Source organism: Prunus dulcis, chromosome 1 (genome assembly GCF_902201215.1).
Source record: "Prunus dulcis chromosome 1, ALMONDv2, whole genome shotgun sequence".
NCBI lineage: Eukaryota > Viridiplantae > Streptophyta > Magnoliopsida > Rosales > Rosaceae > Prunus > Prunus dulcis.
In genome coordinates this window covers 34,273,579-34,298,002 of record NC_047650.1, presented here as the reverse complement: position 1 = coordinate 34,298,002, position 24,424 = coordinate 34,273,579, and the positions used below count along the sequence as shown (strand labels likewise).

The 24,424-nt window shown below is 38.7% G+C and overlaps 3 protein-coding genes across 6 annotated transcripts; 2 read left to right on the top strand and 1 right to left on the bottom strand.

Moving 5' to 3' along the window:
- The first annotated feature begins 1,607 nt into the window (after positions 1–1,607).
- LOC117625317 (calcineurin-binding protein 1) lies at positions 1,608–13,137 on the top strand. 2 transcript variants are annotated; one of them, XM_034356896.1, is made up of 23 exons: positions 1,610–1,758; positions 1,853–1,924; positions 2,344–2,466; positions 2,549–2,589; positions 2,843–3,054; positions 3,183–5,065; positions 5,260–5,460; positions 5,569–6,213; positions 6,394–6,629; positions 6,750–6,960; positions 7,067–7,222; positions 7,579–7,736; positions 7,845–8,037; positions 8,257–8,639; positions 8,967–9,147; positions 9,420–9,649; positions 9,809–10,469; positions 10,689–10,767; positions 10,979–12,185; positions 12,309–12,349; positions 12,448–12,503; positions 12,724–12,775; positions 12,873–13,137. In XM_034356896.1, the coding sequence occupies exons 1-19, from the start codon at positions 1,756–1,758 to the stop codon at positions 11,209–11,211; spliced, it is 5,901 nt and encodes a 1,966-aa protein (XP_034212787.1). In that variant the 5' UTR covers positions 1,610–1,755; the 3' UTR covers positions 11,212–12,185; positions 12,309–12,349; positions 12,448–12,503; positions 12,724–12,775; positions 12,873–13,137. The 2 variants fall into 2 exon arrangements, with proteins under 2 accessions (XP_034212792.1, XP_034212787.1); XM_034356901.1 differs by lacking the exons at positions 12,309–12,349; positions 12,448–12,503; positions 12,724–12,775; positions 12,873–13,137 and having other exon boundaries at positions 1,608–1,758; positions 10,926–11,035.
- On the top strand, positions 11,964–12,948 carry LOC117618839 (glutamyl-tRNA(Gln) amidotransferase subunit C, chloroplastic/mitochondrial). Its single transcript, XM_034348588.1, has 5 exons — positions 11,964–12,185; positions 12,309–12,349; positions 12,448–12,503; positions 12,724–12,775; positions 12,873–12,948. The coding sequence occupies exons 1-5, from the start codon at positions 11,964–11,966 to the stop codon at positions 12,946–12,948; spliced, it is 447 nt and encodes a 148-aa protein (XP_034204479.1).
- Positions 13,138–13,480: 343 nt separating the features above from the next.
- On the bottom strand, positions 13,481–23,903 carry LOC117629574. 3 transcript variants are annotated; one of them, XM_034362103.1, is made up of 22 exons: positions 22,845–23,903; positions 21,753–21,868; positions 20,814–21,022; positions 20,488–20,607; positions 20,023–20,151; positions 19,810–19,935; positions 19,582–19,637; positions 19,330–19,429; positions 19,124–19,241; positions 18,799–19,008; positions 18,193–18,529; positions 17,966–18,059; positions 17,709–17,817; positions 17,235–17,506; positions 16,990–17,117; positions 16,602–16,851; positions 15,850–16,038; positions 15,457–15,743; positions 14,732–14,942; positions 14,394–14,636; positions 14,123–14,208; positions 13,481–14,013 (listed from the first exon to the last, which is right to left on the bottom strand). In XM_034362103.1, exons 1-22 carry the CDS (start codon positions 23,669–23,671, stop codon positions 13,866–13,868), a joined length of 4,365 nt encoding a protein of 1,454 aa, XP_034217994.1. In that variant the 5' UTR covers positions 23,672–23,903; the 3' UTR covers positions 13,481–13,865. The 3 variants fall into 3 exon arrangements, with proteins under 3 accessions (XP_034217994.1, XP_034218000.1, XP_034218009.1); XM_034362109.1 differs by having other exon boundaries at positions 16,602–16,836; XM_034362118.1 differs by lacking the exons at positions 17,709–17,817; positions 17,966–18,059; positions 18,193–18,529.
- Positions 23,904–24,424: the final 521 nt, after the last annotated feature.

Below are 24,424 nucleotides of genomic sequence, written 5' to 3'. Positions count from 1 at the left end.
GGTCGCTGCCCAGCCAAAACGGGATGAGAGAGAAAGGCTGACGGGGGAGAGGAGAGAGAGAGCTATATAAAATCTGACTTTTTGACCAAATTACCATTTTGCCCCTCGCGATTTTTAGACCATCACTTCTTCGTTACGGCTCCGATTCGGGTCTACTCCGTGTCTACGAACTTCGTTCGCCGCGCTCTACGCAATGGCATAGGTGAAATTCCCAAACTCTTTCCCGATTAAAAAGTCAAATTTTCCCCTATTAAAATATGCGTGGGCAATTTGGTCATTTCGCTAAAAGATATTTTCCTTACCTTTTTAAGATATTTTCTTTCTTTTTGATATTTTGTTTTGGGTTCTTACAATACAATGCATCAGGAAGTGGGGGCAATTTGTAGACAAAGAAATTTTGGTGAAATAAATTCCATTGGACCAGAAAATAATTAGGGTTCAGTGGATTGAATTGTGGGCCTCATAATTCGCACATGTGGCGTATGACTCATCAAAATCGAATTAGTTGTCAAAAATTGACACGTGGCGACATCCGACGGAGTGCATCAAACGGTTCAAGATGAAGACAAAATTAAGGGAAAGAATCTTCTATGATTGACTTTGATTTAAATCAAATATTAATCAGGTCAATCAATTGAAGATAATCTGGTTAAATTGCCAGATTATGGAAATTGATTTAAATCAAATCAAAATCCCACAAAACAGGGTTTTAAATAGGGAAAGTTATTTAGGTCAAGCATCCTACAATAGCTTATAAATAGGAGGCCTCAAGACGAAAGAGGGGTCGGAGAAAAAAACCTAGCACTCAGAAGAAACAGAAAACTCTCTGCATTCTTCACTCTACTTTGGAAGAGCCACCAAACACAACAAATACGTGCCGGTTCCTTCACCATAGAAAAATCCCAAACACCAAACAAACTTGTGCTACCCGTTTGATCAAGATCAAGTCTCTACGACCCTTGTATCAATCACAAATTTTCTTTAAACACTTTGGAGATTGAATCAGAAGATTCAATACAGAGATTGTAATCCTAAATTTCATTAATACAATATTATTTTGTACACGTGTTCTTGTCTTATTAGTCGCAGGAAATTCGTGTTTACACTTCCTTATTTACATTGTAAACTTAAGTAAATTGAGTAATATAAAAATAAATTAAAGTAAAATGGTTTTTCCAGCGAATGAAGGTGCAGCACCTCCTTGCGCCTTAATAGGTCCGCCTCTGCATGCATGCTAGTTCTCATTACCTTTCTCAGGCTTTCTCGGCAACCAAACAGACCAAATAATCGATCAGAGGTTGCAATAACAGCTACAGAAACTCGCATTGCCCGAGTCCATATTTTCTCAGGAATCTATCAGTGAGTCATCATCTCAACAAAAAACGAATGATCCAATAAATACACAAATAAAAGCGCAAAAAACCCCGTAAAAGGAAATAACAAACGCTTGACCAAAAAACGAGCTCTAATAAGATTATAAAACGGTGGCACGTTTAAACGCCACGTTTTAGTCTTTCTCGCTTGATAAAACCGCTAAAACGACGCACTGTGTTGGCGTTTTTATCGTTGTCCTAATGAAGTCTCCCTCGCTTAATAACAGCAAGTGAGCTACAAACAATTTCTTGTTTTCAATTTCTAAAGGGATTTCAAAACCCTAAAAATCCCCTTAGTAAGTAGTCGTAGTGAGCATTAGTATTAGCTGAAAGCCCAAATTCTCTGTGAAGCTGCTTCATTGCCGCATTCGAATTGTCGACAATGGTGAGCTAATTTACGTTGCTTTTACTCGCTTGAATTTCCTTAGTTTTTTTTTTTTTTTTGGGTTTTCCAATTCTGAATTTCTATGCTTCTTCAGTTCTCAATTGCAGCTATCAATGATACTGAATCCAAAGGCAAATGGGAACCTTTAGCTCCCACCAAAGAAGCTGCTCTCTCTCTCTCTCTCTCTCTCTCTCTCTCTCTCATATTTTTTGTATTTGTAATTTTCTTCTACATTTAGCTACTTTTTGCTGGAGTTAGGTCAAGAATGCGTCATATTTTTGTTATGTCAATGAATTGGGATTTTCTGGGCTTGTAGTGACTGTTGTGAATTTGAGTATTGTTTGCAAACCAGAAAAAAAGAAAAAGAGTATTGTTCACATTTAACTAGAAGTTATGGAAAAGGAGAGAGTACTAAACTCGCTGTTTCGACAAATTGAATGCACCATAAAATGTGAATTGAACACAGCTTTCTTTCTGTATTGTAACCCAATTCCGAAGCTTTTAGATATTCTGAGCTGAAATGCTTTCTTTTTTGGTTAGATATCTGTCCAAGAATAGAATTCATACTGTTTAGCTTGGTCATGGCAGGAATTTCATCTTTCACAAACTTATCATGAAGGACTTCACAAATTACAAGCTAAAGAATACAAAAAGGCTACCGAGCTGTTAGAATCTGTCCTACAAGATCCTCTTATAGCAAACGCTCAGGTGAGCGTTAGACTTTCAACAAACAGTTTTAAGATGGCAGTCTTGTTGGTTGCCTCTGAATCAAGTGTCTATTGCCATGCAGGTGGATGGTAATGTCAGCGATTGCCATCTTTTGCAACTCAGGTTTGGATATATCCACTACCCATAGTCTATTGTAGGTCTTGACCAACTTTATGAAAAATATCTATTATTTTGTGCAATGCTCTGTGTGGATTTACAATTTTCTAATTCACATAGGATGAATCAGTCTCCAGTAGAATGTTAGTTTTGTAAATTTTCTCTTATTAATATTTTTGTGACAATAGAAAGGAAAGGAAAGAAAATGAACAAGATGTTCTTAAATATCTTCTCCATTATATTTTTCTTGCTGATGCAGATTCTTGGCACTGAAGAACCTTGCTAATGTTTACCTTCAACAAGGTTCGGCATATTATGAGAGTGCTCTACGATGTTATCTTCAAGCTGTAGAGATTGATACCAAAGATTCTGTTGTCTGGAACCAGCTGGGAACACTGTCATGCTCAATGGGCTCTCTGAGTATATCCCGTTGGGCATTTGAGCAAGGGCTTTTATGCAGCCCTAGTAATTGTGAGCAATTTATGGTGTTTAAATATGTTCTATATGTCCATGCCAAAATAACTGCTCTATATTCCACAATGATGGACTCAGCACCGTATTTGTGACAGATTATGTCTTTCTCTGATCTTTTTATGCAGGGAACTGCATGGAGAAATTATTGGAAGTTCTTATTGCTATTGGTGATGAGGTTGCATGCCTTTCTGTTGCAGAGTTAATTTTGAGGCATTGGCCATCACATTCTCGTGCTTTGCATGTCAAGGAAACCATTGAAGAATCTGAGCCAGTTCCATATGCTCCTAGAGGTATAGATAAGCTGGAACCTAAACATGTCCGTCTAAAATTTGTTGACAAGAGAAAAGCAAGTGATGAAAATATAGAGGAGGGCGTTGCATCAAAGAAGCTGAAGCAGAGCATAGATCTGAACCTGGCAGAAGCTTCTTGGGCTGCTCTTGTTGATGCACTCATGGATATCTTACTTCCATTGAATGGGAGTCAATCTGAGATGGGGGCTGCAAAATCACACCGATCTGGGGATGTAAGATTGATTTTACACTTACCTTCTAGTTCAGAAAGTACCGTAGGATTTGAGGAAAGGAAAGGGTTTAACTTATCCCCAATTGGGGGAAATGCTGTATTTGGTGATTGTAACTCTGAAAAAACTGGTACTGTTAAAGAAAAAGCCACAAATCTTCTAGAATTACAACCACAAGAGAGGCGGAGTACTCGTCTCGAAAGGCTTAGAAGTCGTAAACCGGGGAAAGAAGATCTTGACTTTGGTAACGGTAAGGATCAGGCCAAGGTTGTAGTTCAATATCTAGAACCTTTTATTGCTGGTGGATCAGGAATCAAAGATTCTGGTCATTCTGGTAATTGTGTTGTTTCATGTCCTGATCAAACTAATCCATGGGATACTGAATATGGCGATGTTTCCAGATTTGTCGAAAAAACTTCAAATAATTATGGTGCTTTCCATTTGGTCCATTTGCTTTTAGAGGAGGCTGCAAGTAGAGGTCTTTTGTATCAGGATGCATTTATTAAGATCCTGGAGTTGGAAAAGATGACAAGGAATTGCGGGAAGGATAGGAGCCGTGAGTGTTGCCTTTTTCTTGCTGAGCTTTATTATGACCTTGGGTCATTGTCTTCCGATGTTTCCAGGCTATCTGAGTTCATGTCTGAGGCATCTTATCATCTTTGTAAAATTATTGAATCTGTAGCTGTGGAAGATGAAAGTATCTCTGGGCTTAAGAGATTCTTTGGTACTAGTGGAATATCAGCGAATACTTCTGTTTGCCCGGATGTACCATTAGATGGTTCGTCTTTAACAAGTAACAGTTCCTTCTGGGTTCGGTTTTTCTGGTTAAGCGGACGGTTATGTATTTTGGATGGCAACAAGGAAAAAGCCCACCAAGAATTCTGTATTTCCTTGTCACTTTTGGCGAAGAAGGAAAATACGACTGATTCCCAATGTGTGATCCGCCTCCCTTATTGCAAGGTTGTTAAAGAGTTAACCATTCATAGAATTCTCCATGAAATCAACATTTTAAAGGTTGATTTCTTGATGGAGAAGACTTTAGGTGAGATGATTGAGAAAGAAATGTATATGGAGTGCATGTCCTTGCTTGTTCCACTTCTATTTGAAACAAAAAATGTTCCCCCTGATGCATTACCCTTGCGCTTAGCTGATAAAGGGGGAGAAGGAATTACTTCTGTTGAACTATCAGCACTAGATATTTTAATCAAGGCATGTGAGAAGACAAAACCTATGGATGTTGATGTTTATTTGAGTTGCCATCGGCGGAAGCTGCAAATTCTTATGGCAGCAGCAGGAATTGATGAATGCCTTGCTTCCTGTAAATCCTTCCTATTGAAATCCGGGTCAAACCCTCGCTATGCTTCTGATGTAGATACAAAAGAAAGTTCAAGCAAGCATTGCTGGAATTTCTTGGTTGCAGAGGAAGTGAAGGCTATTTCTCAATGTGTGTCCCAAGTGAAGAACTTTATTGATCAATCTGGGGCTTCTGTAAGTCAATCAGTATTTATGTATAAATAGCTGTGATATTTGGTCATGCTTACCTCAAACTGTAAAATTTCAGTACATTCGTTCCATTCAAACATAGAATTATGTTTTCAGAAGTGAATAACCTTATGGACTTATGGATCAGTCTCTGTAGGTTCATGTTTTATGCACTACATAATTATATCTTCTGCTTGCAGGACACTATTCCAGTGAGCAGCATAGGTGATATGCAATGCTTGCTCTTGTCAGTCATGTGCAACGTTGCAAGCATATTCCTCTCTAAGAAGTCTTCTGATCTAGTAATTACTGATCAAATTGAAAGAAGTTGCTTTATTGAAGCTTCCATTGCATTTTGCAAGCTCCAACACCTCAACATCATGATAACTGTTAAAACTCAAGTGAGTCCTGTCTCCTCAAGTTGTTCATACAATGAATCCTTTCATGATGATATATATTTGTTTCACTCTTTCTTCCCTTTTTCTAATTTTCCCGACTTTGCGTCGTAGGTTGACTTAATTGTCACAATGCATGATTTGCTGGCTGAGTATGGGCTCTGCTGTGCTGGTCTGGGTGGTGAAGGGGAGGAAGGAACATTTCTTAAGTTTGCAATTAAGCATCTATTGGCCTTGGATATGAAGTTTAAATCTAACTCTAACTCATTAAACAAGGAAACAGCTCAATACAAAGAGCAACTTTGCCTAAACAGTCATGCCAAATCAGATACTGATTTGGAAATGGTTCACACAGGAATAGATGAGACCAGTGCTGCAGGAAAGGATGCTTCTGAAAGGACACCTTCCAAAAGCACTTCATTTGATAATACCCTAGATAAAGACAGCGTGGGATTGGAAGGTGGAAAGCAAGGTGTAGATGGGTCTGGTGGCAAGTTCAACGGATGTGAAAAAGAAAATTTTCAATTGAATGAAGCCGGAGCTGAGCTCCTTGAAGATGAAAGGGAGGAACTTGAGTTGAAAATTGATTATGCATTGGATCAGTGTTTCTTCTGCTTATATGGTCTAAATATAAGATCTGATTCATCCTACGAAGATGATTTAGTTGTGCACAAAAATACTAGCCCTGGTGATTACCAGACAAAAGAACAGTGTGCTGATGTTTTTCAGTACATACTACCTTATGCAAAGGCTTCTTCTGTGAGCTCTCTCTCTCTCTCTCTCTCTCTCTCTCTCTCTCTCTCCCACCCCCCTTTTTTTTTCCATGTGTCTGCATCATAACAATTTATTACAAGGGTTCTAATGAAAAAGCGTTGTAGCACCCACAGCTATTTAGTTTCCCAACATTTGTTTTTCTAAGCTTATACATGTATGTTACAGAGGACAGGATTAGTTAAAGTTCGAAGAGTACTCAGAGCCATACGCAAACATTTTCCACAACCACCAGACGATATTTTGGCTGGAAATGCAATAGATAAGTTCTTAGATGATCCTCATTTGTGCGAAGATAAGCTCTCAGAGGAGGCTGGATCTGATGGGTTTCTTGAAACCATAACAAAGATTATACTCCCTGATGCGAGAAGCCTTAAACAACAGAAGACATCATCCGTTGGGAGGTATACATAAATATAAGTTCTAATTTGTATTTTAATTTTAAATGTAATTGTTATCATTTGATGGTTAAGTTCATAAGTTTTCTAATTGAAGAAGTGAGTTTTCTACATGTATGATTGCAGCTCTGAACCGTATCTGGATGTCTATTGCAACTTGTATTATTTCCTTGCCCTATCTGAGGAAATGAGTGCTACTGATAAGTGGCCTGGCTTTGTGCTTGCCAAGGAAGGGGAAGAATTTGTACAGCATAACGCAAAACTCTTCAAATATGATTTACTGTACAATCCTCTACGTTTCGAAAGTTGGCAAAGACTCGGAAATATCTATGATGAGGTAATGTTTGTTGTTTATCATTCTGATTTGTGAATGCTGTAGAAACCAAAACAGAGCACAATTCTGGTGTGGAAAAGTTTCATTTTCTAATGATCCTTTTTTACAGGAAGTAGACTTGTTGCTAAATGATGGCAGTAAGCACATCAATGTGGCAGGATGGAGGAAGAGTGCTACTTTACCTCAGAGAGTTGAGACAAGTCGACGGAGGAGTAGACGGTGTCTATTAATGAGTTTGGCTTTGGCAAAGACATCAGTTCAGCAGGTTAGACCCCTTTCTTTCCTATATATTATTGTATTGGTGGGGAGTAGGGCCTTTCCTTCTCTCTTTCTTGGTCATGCTGGGCATATAGATCCTTTAAATTTTTACTAATCTTTTTTCAAGCAGAGCATCAGATCAAATAAAATAGCTGGAATTGTTTTGTTGCTGAAATTATACAGTAGGGGGCCATCTTGTGGTGGATCCTGAATAAAAATATTTTACATGCTATACATGCCATTAAGGCCAAATAAAATAAAATAAAATAAAAAATCCAGTCTTTTCTGCTTGAGTTCGAAATTAGAATGTCTTTGGGATGTTACTGAGAATGTACTGATTTGTTTTCTCTTTTTATGGCCCAGTCTGAGATACACGAGCTATTGGCATTGGTGTACTATGATAGCCTTCAAAATGTGGTGCCATTTTATGATCAGCGAACTGTTGTACCCTTGAAGGATGCAGCATGGATGATGTTTTGTGAGAACTCGATGAGACATTTTAAAAAAGCTTTCGCTCACAAGTATGTCCTCTTTTCTTCATAGTTTCATTTTTCCAGTTACCTACTCAAACCAACCACCTGATGTGTCAAATTAAAATGGTGATTTGTCTGTGCTGTCTTCTGTATCAGGCAAGATTGGTCCCATGCTTACTATATTGGGAAGCTCTGTGAAAAGCTAGGATTCTCTTATGAGACATCATTGTCATATTATGATAAAGCTATTGCTCTAAATCCAACAGCTGTAGATCCAGTCTACAGGATGCATGCTTCGCGTTTGAAGATGCTTTGTACACGTGGAAAACAAAATATAGACGCTTTAAAGGTTTTTTCTTCTTTGGTCTTGCTTCTCCAAATCACCAGGCCCCCTCTTTTTACTTTGAATTTTTTTTATTTTTTTTCAATCCAAATAATATATTCCTTAATAGGTATTATATTTGTCTTAATAATGAAGTCAAACTGGCCGGAAAAATCTATTTAAGTCCATAAGATGGATGTTTGCTTGACAGCTTCCTGTTTTGCAATTAATTTTTTACCATTGCAGGTTCTTTCATCATATGCCTTTAATCAATCGAGAAAGGGTGCTATCATGACAATCTTAGGTAACATGGATTCTGAAAACTCAAACTCGCCTAAGGATAGAAGCACACAAGCAAACATTGGGGAGCAGAAGCATGAAGATTCACTCAAATTAGAGGTGTGGAACATGCTTTACAGTGACTGTCTTTCTGCCCTTGAAACTTGTGTTGAAGGGGAGCTTAAACATTTTCATAAAGCCAGATATATGCTTGCTCAAGGTCTGTATAGAAGTGGGGAAAGTGGTGCGTTGGAGAGGGCAAAGGAAGAACTCTCCTTTTGCTTCAAATCATCTCGCTCATCTTTTACAATAAATATGTGGGAGATTGATAGCATGGTCAAAAAAGGAAGGTGCAACTATTATTCTATGCAACAATTATGTTTTTTTATTATATATTTCAGAATATAAGGAATTTTGACACCACAAGGAATATACAGAAAATTTCTTTCGCTGGTTTTTTCTCTGAAAAAGAAACGGAATGCACATTCCTTTAAACTAATTTCATATGTTTAAACACACACACCAAAAAAAATTTCAAACAAAGAATTTTCCACGTTGACATACTACCCAAACGCCTCCTTTCAATATTTTCAGTTTGTTTGCTGTCCATGTTGTTAAGTAGCTTAAAATTATAATTCCGTATGAAACTAATTGGATATATCTTCTCTGTATATCAGGCGGAAAACTCCTGGTTTCTCTGGGAGTAAAAAATCCCTTGAAGTTAACTTACCTGAAAGTTCTCGAAAGTTTATTACTTGCATCCGGAAATATCTGTTGTTCTATTTGGAACTGTTGGAGAAGACTGGAGACATCTGTACTCTTGACCGTGCTTATATATCTCTGCGAGCTGATAAGAGGGTAATATTTTAACCTCTAGTGCCATTACTTTATTGACTGCCATAGCTGAAGTAATTTCTTGATGAGTTCTATGACTTGTGGAACAAAATATTTTATGTTTCAGTGCATTTTTCTTAATTAACTCGTCATGTATGCCTCTATAAGTGCAGTTCAAATTTACGCGTCATTGTTACTGTCAAAATAGCATGTTCTTGTCTAGCTCATCTTATTCTATTTCTGATTTTTTTTTCTCTACCGATTTAAGTGGGATCTAACTTGATTAGAAAATCCAGTTTTCACTATGCATTGAAGATCTTGTTCCAGTAGCACTTGGGAGGTACGTTAAGGCCTTGGTTTCATCCATGCGACAAGCTGAGACTGTTGGCTCTGGTGCTACAAGTAATTCTGAGCATATATTGGAGAAAGTGTTTGTTTTGTTCATGGAGCAGGGGAACTTATGGCCAGAAATATGTGGTTTGCCTGAGATTAAGGTCACAGAAACATCAGAAAGCAGTTTATATGGGTAATTTAAATTGCACAGAAAAATTTATGTTTACTTTATTTCTCAACTTCTAATTAAATTCGAGTGTTTAACTCCAGAGTCCTGATCTATCTTTGTTTATTAATCTTGAACAAGATAGTTCTCCTTCCAGAGTCTAATGCACTCCTCGTACTTCTGCAGATATCTTCATGAACACATAATAACATTGGAGAAAAATGGCAAGCTGGAGACACTTGAAGCCATAAATGAGAAGATACGAAAGAGGTTTAAGAATCCAAAATTATCAAACAGTAACTGTGCAAAAGTTTGTAGGCATGCTTCCATTGCTTGGTGTCGATCTCTTATACTAAGCTTGGCAAAGATTACTCCGTCGCAGTCTGAAATCACCAGTGAGATGCAGGTCCTTAATCCAACAGAGATGTTGGAAAACAGCCAGCTGCTTTGTGTTGATCTGCAAACAGACGAATTATGGAGTTCAGCATTCGAGGACCCAACCCATTTTAAAAATCTTGAAGCAAAACGGAATCCTATTTTGTCTAAAATAAAGAATTTAACAGTTAAGAAAGCTTCAGATGAAAATTTGGAGGCTGCCAGTGCTCTGCTTCGATCTTCATACAATTTTTATCGTGAGAGCTCCTGTGTGATGCCCTCATCTGGTGTCAACCTGTATTTGGTTCCGTCTTGGTTAGCAAAAGATACACAGTTCAAGCCGACCATGGATGGGGCTGAAATCCTTGACCTTAGCATTCCGAGAAAGCTTCTCTTGTGGGCTTACACGCTATTGCATGGCCGTTACACAAACATATCTTTTGTCGTAAAGCATTGTGAAGAGAATGCAAAGGTATGGAAAATCAACAGCCGCAGTCCTTTAAGCATTCACAAGGGCATGATGACACCATAAAATGCGCTTCTCTTAGTTCTGATATGTTAAGAAACATGAACATAACTGCATTTAGCATATGATGTCCACATCAAAGCAAACGATCTTCTGCACAAGTTTGAGGTAGTTAAGGAAATGAAATTGACTAATGTATTACGAATTTGCGGTTTTATTTTGCAGTCTAAAATGAAAAAAGGAGCTGGAACCTTATTTGCACCCTCAAACACAAGCACACCCAACACCAGCACTACGCAAGCAGGTTATTCAACTTCTTCCCTTCATCTTTTTTGTTGAACCTTATTGGGACCATGTACGGAGAGGAGACAAGGCTTGGTAAACCAGAGCTGAAGCAATTTACCCCTTTTAAAAGTTTGCTTGTTCTGCTTTTGGGGTTAAAAAAAGCACTGTTATCTGCAGGTTGTCTTTTCACTCACACACACTGATGGTTGTAGCTGCGTTACTGGTTGCAGGTTGTGGGAGAGATGGAGCCGGTCATGCTGGAACCAGTGATGCAGAGGCCACTCCGGTGACAACAGTTGTATCTGCTTCATTACCTGAGGACTCCATGCAATGTGCCAATCCACCACCTTCCGGCGTTTGTCAAAGGGGTTTATTTGCTGCTCCCCAACTGCACCATTGCAGCAACACCGTTGCAGAGAGGAGCAATACAACGGCAGATGGAGGAGGTTTAGACAAAAGTTGAATTACAATTAGTTAATTGTACCGGTATTCTTGTAAATATTTTCTCCCTGTTAATCTAACGTATCTTTAGGCTAACCGGATGCTGATGTGATGTGATACCCAACTGGATGCAGTTTGGATTTAAGGGCTTAAGAAAACAGGCCGTTGTCGATCATTTACACTGTGAAAGCAACACGATACTTAGTAGTGTCAAAGATCATTTGTAGGCAAATGGTTGTTAATATATACAACTGGTTTGAAATTGGGGTTTAGGGGTGTAAAATTTAACAGCACAAAAACTCAGAAAATGACATCCCAAACTCTAGAATGTCACATTACATGCATCAAGCTCCAAAATACCAATATTCAAACTCGAACCTCGAAATGTCAAAATCAACATCACATGCCAAAATTCAACTCCAAACCACCAAAATGCCAAAAATCACACCCAAAATCCTCAAATGTCAAAATTTACTCTCCAAATCCCAAAATATAAAACTCATGCTCGCAACGCAACTTCCAAAATGCCAAAAATTTACACTCCGACTTCCAAAGTGTCAAAATTTTCACTCTAAATCCCTTAGTATTAAAACGCGCAGTATCACTTACAAATTTAGAACAGGGAGAAGAAACAACGAGCAGCCCAACCTGTCCTCTTTCTTTTTCAGTAATTTTTTTGTTTATTTTTCCTCCCAGCCCAGCAGCCCAATAAACAAACTTTACTGCCGTGTTCCTTTTTCAACATCAAATTTACTTCAGATAGGAACGAAGAAAATGGGAAGCAGAGCTTTGCTTCTGGTCAAGGGAGTGTCTTCTTCTTCGCTACCCAAGAACCAGCTTTTCTGCAACTTTAACTGCAAAAGCAACTTTCCTCGTCCTAACAACAACTGGGTTCGTACAAATTGCTCAACAACCCAAAGCAGCGGGCCTTCTCTGGAGCCTCCAGACTTGCCTCGTTTGGCTCAGACTGCTCGAATTTCTCTGACCCCTCATGAGGTGTCTTACCCTTATCTGTTTTCTTTTGAATTGATGCCTCATCATAGTCATACATTTCATTGACTAAATTTCCATTCTTTTTATTTCTTAATTTTTTTAATAATTATTTTCACTCTTATAAAGGTTGAAGAATTTGCTCCCAAAATTGGACTTGTTATAGATTGGTAAGCTTAATCTTTTCCTTTAATTAACATCATGTTGAAGTATTTTATGCGTTTTGTTTGTTGTTATGATGAGTTATGGTTGGCTGATTCTTTTGCAGGTTTGGGCAGCTTCAAGATGTTGATCTTCAAAGTGTGGAGCCCTCAATCAGAGCAGGTGCTTCAAAACCATTCATAAACACTCATTTTTAGTTCACATTTCACTCTTGTTTTCAGTTATTATTTTCCCTTTTGAAAATAAATTAATGGGATTGAAAACCCAACCACATGGCTTTAGCTGCATTGCTTTTCCTGTTCGTAATTATTATTATTTTAAAAAAATTTAACAAATGCAGGAGGTTGAATCTTACTTATATTTCTCTCTGTGCTGACTACAGATACTGAAGGTGATAGTTTCCGGGCCGATATTCCTGAAACATTTGAGAACAGGTGTGATGGTTGTGTTCACTCTATTCATGCATCCAAATTTGGGTTTACATTTATTCGATTGATAAAGCCATCGAAACTTATTTTTGTGTTTCAACAGGGAGGCCATGATTGCAGCTGTTCCAAACTATGAGGAGCCATATATTAAAGTTCCCAAGGTCTTGAACAAGGAGTAGAGATAGCTTTTTCCTTCTCTCTTGGAGTTCTTAAGCTATGTGTGGGCTCAAGGGAATAACATGAAACTTATCATTCAAAAAAAAATTCTTTATGTTTCCTGATTTCAAATGTGTCCTCGTTCAATCTTTTGTTTCAATATAACAGTGCATTTGTGATGAAATGAAGATATGGACATGTGCTTTCTGTCATGGCCCTAGCCGATCTCTACCTTTCGTAGCTTAGAAATGTGTCTGCTTCAGTTTGATCATTAGAAATGTGTCCGATTTTACCAATCATTTGCTGCTTACTGACTGAGCCTTAGAGGGTGCATTTTTAGCTTAAAAATATGAGACATCATCCATGATCCACATTAGACACTGAGCTATTGAAGTTAGGTTTTCAGTTTCATCATACTTTCTAATCAAATTCTGCCATCTTGTGCAAAACCGAAAACCAGCTGCAATCTGTAACTTGGCAGAGAACTTGGACTCAAAGAAGACACCGTATCTAGAAAAGTTGCGCATGCCAATTGATCCAATCGAATAACAATAATGAAAATAAATAAAATGGACCAAGAAAGTCCTGATTATATATAAGTGGGGCCAGGGCCCAAGTATTACAGGAAAAATGTAGGCAATGAAGACTCAAATCCACTAAAGAGTGGGTATAATATATGCCCCAATTACTATTTACAGAAAACTTACTTCACATTTTTCAAAAGCGGTTACATAATAAATCATTGCCTCTCAACTTTTGCTCTCTTCTAATTCTTTTTACTTTCCTGAATTCATATTTCAACACACTTTTTTTTTTTTTTTTCCTAACCTAAGTCAATCACTCACCTACTGTCAAAATAACATACAAGAGTAAAGTATTACAAAATAGGAACAAAGCAAAAAATACATGTTAATTGTGGAGAATATCTTGTTAAATATCGTCACGACTGCCAGAACAGCTCAACATCATTGCTGTACAATGAACGGTCTTGAATCTCCAGATTGGCAACATGCCAGTTGATTAGCTGGGATTGAAAAATTTTACAAAGCAGCAGTCCAGCAGGAAAAATCCACCATTCACTTTCATCCCTGCATCGACAGCCACGGATAAAGAAAAACAACCTGTTAGTTGAGTATTGTGCCAAGAACAAAACTTACTATTTGGACTAACGGAGTTTTTGGCAGCTAGAGATCTCACATGCTAATATTCCAGGGTTGAAATTGATGTATTTTATTTGATGACTGAGTGTTATAATGAACATATCCACAAACAAAAGCAACAACCTGGCAAAAGAATACAGCATCAATATATAATACAAATTAGCGAATTCGGATTCCAGTAAAGAAATAGAAAATTTCTGAACTTGAAGCAATAGTACCAAAATATTTATTTCTTTTTGTAAGCCTTCCTTATATCTTACTGGGAGAGGGAAGACTTACAAAGCAAAGGATAAAAAGTAGAAACTTACGACATTAATCAAGGATGTAAGGTTCCACAAAGCATGTACACGTGCAAGGCCAGCAGAACGTCTGGGTCCATGACTGAATAGAGCATTGATACCAGCAGGAAATGGAAGAAGAATGCCAAGTGGTAAAATAAATAGAACCAGAAAGACATCCGCTAATGAAATTGAATACAACTGGAGCAATGTAAGCAAAACTAAGCTAAAATCTCCTAAGAGGAGCATTGAGATGACTAAACCAACGAGATCCTGCAGTTCATATAAAAAATTGTTAATAATGAGAGATTTGAAATCTCCAGCTAACATATATTATATATGTACTGTTATATAAGCATGAGAGATACCTGGTGTCCAACAGGTTTAGTATTATGAAGTATAAAAGAGAGAAGATAAAATATATCTCTCTTTTCTTCAAGCATTTGTAAGTTGTTAGCCTCTATAATCCCTCCATATGTTCTCTTTCGCCTCATTAGATTTTCACTGCTTCTGTGAGATTGGCTTATGAGTGTTTCTCTCAAATGACCCAATGAATCTTCTTTGTAAATGCTACTTGCGCTAAAAGTCAAAGAAAACAGAGTCAAACTCACTAGCATCCAAGTGTATCGCTACATATGTACTCAAAGTAGTGCTTTATACCACTTAAATCTGTTCAAGTATCACTATACAGGCCGACGGACTTATCTATTTGATGTTATGCCAGTACCATTATTTTGTCTCACTGTTCACAAGTTCATGCTTGTGCATATTATCATTGTTCCAAATTTCATCTGATCTTATTAGTTGCATTTTGCATAATATTTCTTTACCGCTATTCAAAAAACCCAGTCTCCTACGTAAGGGTAATAACCATAATGACGGTATTATAAAAAAATTGGGACTGCTAATGGACAAAATTTTACTCCTAATCTAATGCACATAAGTTTCACTAAATTTCAATCATAATCTCATGCAAAGAAATTTCACTACGCCACAATCAGTTCTGACAATAATCTAATATAAAATGAAATTGGCAGGGACCTAAATGATAACAAAAAAACAATTGTTCCGGACACACATTACAAGCCATTACCGTGATTCTTCAGTTCGTATTGCTCCATCGATGCTCACAACAGAGGCCGGATCACTGTCCTCTTCAAGAGCATCCACCACCAATCCATAATGACAATAACCACAAGCTGTAGCCTGAAACCAAGCAAGATCAACACGTACACCATAAATCTTCAAAGCAGGGTTGGCATAACTTTCAAGCCACCTAAGGACAGGATGAAGAGTAACTCTTAGCCGCCCACGGCAAACTAGGCGTAATTGTGCATTCAAACCAGCCACCATACGGTACCATGTGGTAGGTGGGACTGACTGCACAGCAAATGTGTTAAGATTAATAAAGTTGTAAAGAAGCTAGAACATAAAAAAGATCAGTTTCGCCAACTGGGCTTTGAATTTGTCAGATCAACAACCAAACCTGACTCATGAGGCTTGTAACAATATTATCGCTGTGAAGTGAGAAAGGGGCCATGTAACTTCCATCACCTCCAAAAGGTAATGACACAGGAAATCTTTGATGTAAACGAGGAGGAAGATCAGTTCTCTTTTCATCCCCACCAAGGAAGAAGTCCACATATGCTAGCATTAAGTCAGAAGTTGCAGCTACCTGACAATAATACAGCAAAAAGTTACATGATGAAAAACCAAGTAACCAAGTTTGCATTGTGAATATTGCTCCTTTTACACATTACAAGTAATTAAGTTTTGAAGAACATGCTAATTGTTTATAAGGAACTTTGCTCCTCTAAATGGCCAAGGGAATTCAGAAGAAAAACATGTATGCTAGGATAAAAACGTCCAAATAAATGTTAAAGAATTATGTAAAACATAAATATACATGAACATACTTGAGAAGAAAATTACAGGAAATAACATCCCAAGATGGCCCACATAAAAAAGAAAATTTGAAACAAGTAATAAACCCTCACACATTATACAGTAATCGCTTAACAGATAAAGAGAACGCAATTGTCTTCCCACATGTATACTGTACTCAAACTCTAATAAAAGAAAAATCTAAATAGCAAAATAGATTTAAAAGGAAATACAATCAATTATGGCATGCATGTAAACAATCAATTACACAAACACCCATAAATTGTATTCAGTTTTTAAAAAATACAAGAAAAAGGAGATTAAAAGAAAGGAAAAACACTGGTAGTCACAAACCTTGATCCCTTCATATAGAGCTCGTGAACGACAAGACCGTAAGCAGGCATGATCATATTCCGATCTAACAAATTCACGGAGACGTTGCAATTTCAATCTTCGGCGCCAGTGCTGCCATGACCATGCAAGGGGGTAGGCAAGAACAGAAAGAATGCTGTACATTGCTCCCTCCCACCATTGATAAGTGGCTATGGAATTAATCTCATCGACAAATGTATTGAATGGCCCCTCATATCTGCCAGAGGGAACGCTATATTTCAAACTATAATCTTTTAGATTTGTCATATATAAATAAGACACAGAAAATAGCCACAACGTTAAAGTTCCTTGAAGTCCTAAGAGGATACTGAAATAATTGTACATAAATAATATATACAAGTTAACTCACACAATCTCTTTTACTTGCTCTGGTGGAGTGTGGGGCAAATGCCAAGGTTTGCCAAACGTATTAGGACCCATAAAATACATCCGGTGCACATGGCTTTGTGACTCCTCGGCTCTATTTGTTTCCAAAACCTACAATATGAACACAGCTTATCAATCAAAAAAGTGGGGGAAGTGGGTGGGGGGTGGGGGGGATAGGGGGAGAGAGAGATAGGGCAATGGCAAAGTTCTTTTATACAAGAACAAAACCTCATTCAATGACTCCAGGAAAGGGAAGGAGTGATCTATTTGTGAGCCATGTTGAGTGGGAGCGGGGCCTGGTAATTCATCAACCCCAACAAATTTCATTCGTGCAACACTGAGAACCAAAGCTAACAGGATGAGGAGACCAATCAGAAGAAGACCAAATAGCCAAGGCCCACCAAATGTGTAAATCAATTCTTCAAGAGCTGTATAACAGTGTGGCATGTGATATCTGTCTGAAATGCATTTGAAAGGACATGGAGCCTCAGCAACACCACCTGATAAGAAGACAAGGTGTGGTTTAATAGATAAATTACCAGAAGTTGCAAAAACTTTTGGACGCAATTCAACAAGTAATAATATGGATCTGGAAACAATATATAATGACTACAAATCAAAGATACAATACCATTATAACTCAAAGGCAGTTGGCCTTCTGGCTCCTAATAAAGCAATTAATCACTACAGTTATAGAAGTACCTCGGACAGAAATATAAATTGCACGAAGGGGAAGCTCATCAGCAGGACAATGATGACAAAGTGCCCTATCAGACCCAATAACATTCTTATAAGTGCCAGCTGGGCATTCCTGAAGAACGAAAAAAATGACAGAGAATTTAAGTTCTATAATTATAGTTAATCAAACCACTTTTAATTATTGATAATGGTAGTGGGAAGGGAGAGAGAGAAACCCCAACCATAGACATACAAACTATGTCCAAACCATTTAGGCATACCTCACAAAAGGTCCCATAAAGACCTTTTGGGCAATCTTTCCCCGTCACCGTTCCATCTTCTCCAGCACCACCCTGGTCCCTACCCTCCCCTCCCCTGAAATACAGGGAAAAAGTATTTCTTTTTTTCAGAGTTGATTGCATAGTAATACCCTTCAAACATGGATTGAACGTGGGGTCCTACTCATAGTAGTTTGTAAGAAAATATGAACAAATTAGACTATACAAACCCTGAAAGGATGCTTCCCTCCATACTTGCAATGGGCTGATACACATCTCCAGTGGGAATGTCTGACCAATGGAAATGAATCCTTCCACCACCACCTCCACCACCCCCAATGGAACTACTGTATCCCCCAACACTTGAAAGAATGGCAGACTCACCGAGAGCTAGTGTTCGCAAGAACAGAAGTATACTACCACCAGACCCACCCCCAGGACCTCCACTTAAACTATCAACAAGGGGAAACTTTTCTTTTAAAGTAGTCCTTTCAAAACTTTCACCATCTGTTGTCATCGAGCCTTCAACAGACAAACTTGACAAGGGATGCTCCGAAGAACCCATTACTGTTTGGAAGATACAATGTATTACTATGGGGAAAAGAAATGGAAAGGGTAACTGTGAACACAATTATGCAAGTATAAACATAGCCAAGTCAAAAACAAAATACAAGTTTAAGTGACAGATGATTAGCATTGCTTCAGCCTCAGACATATGGTGAAATGGAAAACTGCCACTAACACTAGGATATGGCTATATTCAAAATGCCTTCCACTGATTGAAAGAAAAATAGCATGAAAACCACCTAACCTAACAGCTCAAAATATAAGCTCACCGATAATACCACCACCAGCAGTTGAACCAGCAGAAATGTCATTTCCGCTTCCACTACCAAGTTCACAAGGCAACTCTTCATTCCCATATGAGATTCCACCCTCAACACAACTACCATTATAACATGCAATCCCACCTTTACCACCATGCCCGCCACCACTGCCACTCCCATTGCTTAGAATGTTGCCACTACCAATGCCGCCGGTACAGCCTGCATGTATATGTAATAGTTCCAAACAAAAAAGATTATTCTTTCCAAGCATTCACACTTTGCTGCACGTATTTCGGTCAAATTTGGACAGGTAGTGGTGTCCTGAAAAGCTTACCCATTCCTGATGCACTTATTGCTCCAGAAGACTGGATAGCAATGGTCCTTGCCCGGTGAAAATGAACAACAGATCCTTTTACAAGGCCTTCAATAATGATATCCTCAACTCGGCATATCTGACAAACCAAAGTAACAAGATTGAAAATTTTCCAACGCAAGTTCATTGTTAAGCCCCCTTACCGGATATCTCAACTCATTACACACCTGAAGAGTAAAGGACAGGGATGAGTTCACATTGCAATCTTCGGGTGGATGGAGTAGTTCAGAGGGGCAATCTTTGTTTTCACAATACAGCTTTGGTGTCCTATAGAACATTAGAACATGACAACCTATAAAATTAGTGACTAAAGGGGGACCATACAAAGTTTCCCCTTTTTTGGTTTTTTTTTTTGGGGTGGGGGGAGACAGAAGAAGATTCAATCAGACCTGGGACGATACAACCCAGGTCAAACTTACAGAGAATCAGATGTGGCATTCTCCAAGGGACCACGCAAAACAGATCCAGGTCCAACCTTCATAAAGAAAAAGGAATCATCAATTAATGATGTAGAACAAGTATATTCCATCAGGCCTAGCATGTCCAAAATTAATAATCAGTTTCCAGAACAAAAGAATAAACAGTTGAACAAACTACATGTAAACAGAACATCAAGGATACCTATTACATCAAGAAAAATCACTCACATGAATACTGTAGAATAGTGATAGAACCAGACGTTGTGCTTGAATCCAATCTCCTGGTCCTGACAAGTTCAACAAACCTTGTCCATGAACTCCCAGGTTTGCATTAGAGTGTATCACAGATGATTCCTATTATGAATAAAGATTACTTGTCATTTATGCATGCATCATAAGCAATAAACTCCAGAAAATGCAAAGAGATAGTAAGCAATTTACCCTAAGAACAACTAAGTTACTAGCCTCAAGCAAGGATGTCTCAACAGCTTCTTCCCCACCACCGTCAATGAGCATCTTGGAATTCCACATCAAGAACATTTTTACAGACATGCGTAAAGCCCCATACACCTGAAGTTAGAAAAGGAAAAAAAAACGGCCAGTTTATCATTAGAATACCATAACCATTATAGTTAAAAATCAGAAGCGATAAAAATGAATGGCTTCGCACAAGGTGAAATGCAAGGCGTGTCAGTGTCACAGAAATTTGACAGAAAGCAGAAATATGATATTCTCATCAAGATTATTAAGCTGTCTGCTGAACTGAAACATGGTATACAAGTTATCCACATGATAAGGAAAGTAGCTGAAGCAAATGAAAAATAAAAAAATATTGTCCCCAAAATTGCATCTGATAGAATCAGGAAAGGAACTGCAAACAAGGAAATTGACAAATTTGCCACTTACCTTGATTACAGAGTCACTCATTAACAACTCTTCAGCCAATAACTCAAACTCTGATGAAGCATAATGTGGAAGTCCAAAGCTTAACACACCATCACTCAAAAGGCTTATCTGTCCTTGTACCTGTACAGCACAAGGAATGGATAACTGAAACTTTTCCTCAAAATTTAAAACTTTTGTGTAACACCTGCAGTCTCTCAATTTTTTAAACTAGATACAAAATCTATAAGAAAAAGAACACATAAGCCGTAAAAAAAATGAGAATGTAATTAGTAGGAAGAAACACCTTCAGAAGTCTACTATAGGTTACAAATTTGAGTTTGACAAACCTGGACACGACTCCAAAGCAAAGGAACAGTGGCCCTAGCCTTATTTTCAATATAAACATTTGTCCAAAGAGGATGAAAAGGAAACTCCAAAAGAAGTGTTTCTGTATCTGTTGACTTGTTATGATTGTTAACAAAAAGGCTTCGAGGAACTGCATCATATAGAGTCCCAGCAGCACCCGCATTTTCTGGACAAGCATAGCTACCTCCTCCTGCAAATGAGATAATTAAGGTCAGTGTTTGCACACTCAGAAAATAATACTCCCATCATTCCACATCAAGAAGTAAGCACCACCAACGCAATTTTGATCTTCTTCAAGAGGGCTTATATAAATGCTGACACATATCCCCGAGACTAATTGCATAACATACATTAAATTAAGCAACAACATATCTTCTAATAGTCAATCCAATATTTTAGGGATGAAACCTTAGTTGAGTTGAGCTACTTGAGTAGAATCTGTCTTTCATAAATAAAACCAACAAGATCAATAGAAAAATTATGAACACTTAAATTGTAGTTCAGTATTAAAAACATAAGAAGTGAACAATAGAACTGCTAAAGTTATATTAAACAGCTCGAATAAGATATATAAGATGGAAATGGATAGATATCTAAGGAATTCTACTTAATCATAACAAGCGTTGACAGGGTGGAGGTCCAACTCAGTGAACCCATTTGGAAAACTAGGACAAGACCATCAATCAAAAAATGCTACTCAGTAAGTAGATAAAGAGATGTTTTACAAGATCCACCAACATATATTGAAATCAGAACAGCATATTACAAAACATGAGAAACTACTGAGAAAATCACATACAATGCCAAAAAGCAAGGCAAGAAAATTGTCAATCATTAAGTTGCAAATAAGGTTGTTCCAAAACGTTTACAAGAAATGACAACAGCACTAGCCATGCCAGGCGAACAAACTGGTGTCTCACCATGCACAAAAATTTCTGGGTCGTCGTGCCTGCTAAAGACATCAACTGACACTCTTCCACCGCCACCACCAGCATAACCATTGCCGCCACAAGCACTTATCCTGCCATTACCAGTCCTGCACTTCAAAACAACAGAGTTCTATTAGAAAGCATAAAGGCCCCCTTGCATAATATGCACATATAAGGTATAACAATATATGTAGTGATGCAACTTGATGCAGATGGAAAGCAGAGTCATACCAACAGTCTACATAGACTTGGGGCATCAGAACAATTAGATAAAACATAGTGACACATTTACAAACACCTACGCAGATAAGAATAACACCTGATAATATATATATATATAAGCAAAATAACCATGTTTTGATGCACGCCTGCAAAGATACCATGTATCCCATTGTTACCTTTCTAGCATTTTGTCATCAGAATAGAAAGCAAGAATCAAAAAACAAACATTCAAGGATTGAATAAAGTTAAAATTAAACATCATTCTCAAACATCTTTTTCCATCCACCAAAAGTCCATTCCAAGAGACAAGGAAGTAGATTATCAGAACACATGTCGAGAAGCAAACGTACAACCAATGCGTAACTGAAATAGAGCGCATAGCCTCATTAGTACATTGTAACTGGCATTATTGCCAACTTTTGCCTTTCGCAATTTTCATTTTTCTTTTAAGAAAAATCTACACAGTGAACAAAGTGTAACATTGTAAGATTCATGGCAACCAATGAAATTTTATTTTTTGTCATTTTATATTCCACTCTTTTTGCTTTGCCTCAACAAGCTAAAAAATTAAACCAAACGAAGGCATAATTAATGTTAGGTAGAGAAGTCTATCATATTGCTACTTCCTACATAGAGAAATGGAAAATTTTAAATTTCCTTTTCATTTCTGTAACATTCTCACTAAACAAATAAAGCCAAACTCACCATCTTAACTGCAGTAATCATATATCTACTTTTTTCCGACATTTCTCATCAACATATAATCAAAACCTAAAGCTCATTCAACACAAAAACCAATATAAGAGCTTTTTCAAAAATATTCTAAGGAAAAAAAAAAGGAGAATTAATGATGAATATTACATTTTACGAGCCTTAATGTAGATGCTGCCACCAGAACCACCTCCACCTTTTGTTCCTCCATCACCTCCTTCAGCCAAAACACTTCCATTCACCACAAGAAATTTCTTGATCTCCAGCCACACCCTCCCACCCCCTAAACCTCCATAATCCACCTCCCTACTCGTCGACCCCCCTCGGCTCCCAAAACTACGCGGACCCTGCAGCGTCGACCACGAGTAGGCGTCGCCGCCCCACACGTCCTCCGGAAGCTTCGTCTCATCCACCAAACAACACGCGCCCCGTCCTCCGTGGCCCCCACCCGCCCCCTCAATCCCCTGAGGGGTCCCACTGGTCTGCGCCGGCGGCTTCCCCGCCAAAGCCGTCGTGTTCACCGCCGAGCCATCGAGAAAGCTGGCATTTTGCGCCGTGAGCTCGAAAGCCCCAGCTAAAATCGACGAGGAGTTGCCTAAACTAAAGTTACCAGTAATGTTAACAATTACAACGCAACCAGGACTCGAGCAATAGAATCTCACCCCGGGTAGGATATAAAAATTGCCCTTCCCTTCTATGTACACGTCGCTGGTGAGGTTCGTGTCGGCGACTATCTTACACGTGGCGTCCAGAGTGCCGACGCCGCCGAGGTCATCGGTGCACGAGACGGACGGCGGGTGCGGCGGAGGTGGAGGCGGAGCCGGCGGCGAGTAGTCCTGGTGGAAGAGATTGGCATCGGAATCGATTATCGAAAACTCGTCGTCATCGGAGGCGAGGAGGAGGCGAGGGTTTGTGGTTAGGGCTATGAGGATGTAGAAGAAGGCGAAATGGAGAGTGGGAGGGTGAAAGCGAGCCATTCACTGGTGGCGAGAGTCATTACTCATTAGGTTGGATTTGAAAGCTCCGAATTGGGAATTTGGGGCTAATTGGATTGCGATTTTGAATGCAATGAAACGCAGAGACCTCCGTGTGAATTTGTGCGTTTTGGTGAAGGAAACTCCACTGACAACCCTAGAAATCGTTCTGCAACAAAGAGAGAGAAAAAGGAGACAGGGTGGGGAACAGGAAGTTCATTGATTTTTGGGGAAGGTTGAGGAGGTTAGAGAAAATGATCAGGTGCTGTCCGTTTTACATGAGCTTGGGTTGTGGAAGACAACCATTGGTTGTAGCTTACGTGTGTTTTCGGATGTCTTGTGAATAGAACTGGGATTGGCTATGCGGGTTTGGTGTTTCGTATGGTTCAGCGTGCCTGATCATATATTCAGATGGATCTCACGCTTTCATAAAGAACGTTTCACACAATCTCCTAGACAACGGAGAGAGAGATAATGAAAAGCAGCGTGAAACGACGCCGTAAAAGGAAAGTAACCAGGGACACCTAACGTGTATTGGTGCTCGGCGCGTGGCGGAGGCAAAAGATTTGGCAGCAAAAAAATCAACGGCTACTTACCCGCGGGGGAGCTAAGTTGCGTGACCGATGGAGAGGTGTTCTGCCAGCAAGGCAGCAACATCGGCTGCTGCGCTGAAGTTTCGCTTCTTTTTCAACGGAATTGGGGAATGTCTTGGTCTGTGACTGCTTTACGTGGGACAGCAGGGTGACGAGGTCGTTT

Excerpts from the sequence above, each read along its gene's own strand:
- LOC117625317 (XM_034356896.1), top strand. Across the intron at positions 1,925-2,343 it reads TAGCTCCCACCAAAGAAGCT|CAGGAATTTCATCTTTCACA; the intron begins GCTCTCTCTCTC and ends GCTTGGTCATGG. Across the intron at positions 6,630-6,749 it reads AAGACATCATCCGTTGGGAG|CTCTGAACCGTATCTGGATG; the intron begins GTATACATAAAT and ends GTATGATTGCAG.
- LOC117618839 (XM_034348588.1), top strand. The coding sequence starts at position 11,964 with ATGGGAAGCAGAGCTTTGCTTCTGGTCAAGGGAGTGTCTTCTTCTTCG. Across the intron at positions 12,350-12,447 it reads ATTGGACTTGTTATAGATTG|GTTTGGGCAGCTTCAAGATG; the intron begins GTAAGCTTAATC and ends ATTCTTTTGCAG. Across the intron at positions 12,504-12,723 it reads GGAGCCCTCAATCAGAGCAG|ATACTGAAGGTGATAGTTTC; the intron begins GTGCTTCAAAAC and ends TGCTGACTACAG.
- LOC117629574 (XM_034362103.1), bottom strand. The coding sequence starts at position 23,671 with ATGGCTCGCTTTCACCCTCCCACTCTCCATTTCGCCTTCTTCTACATC. Across the intron at positions 19,936-20,022 it reads GTAACTTAGTTGTTCTTAGG|GAATCATCTGTGATACACTC; the intron begins GTAAATTGCTTA and ends TATTCATAATAG. Across the intron at positions 18,060-18,192 it reads GAGGGAAGCATCCTTTCAGG|GGGAGGGGAGGGTAGGGACC; the intron begins GTTTGTATAGTC and ends CCTGTATTTCAG.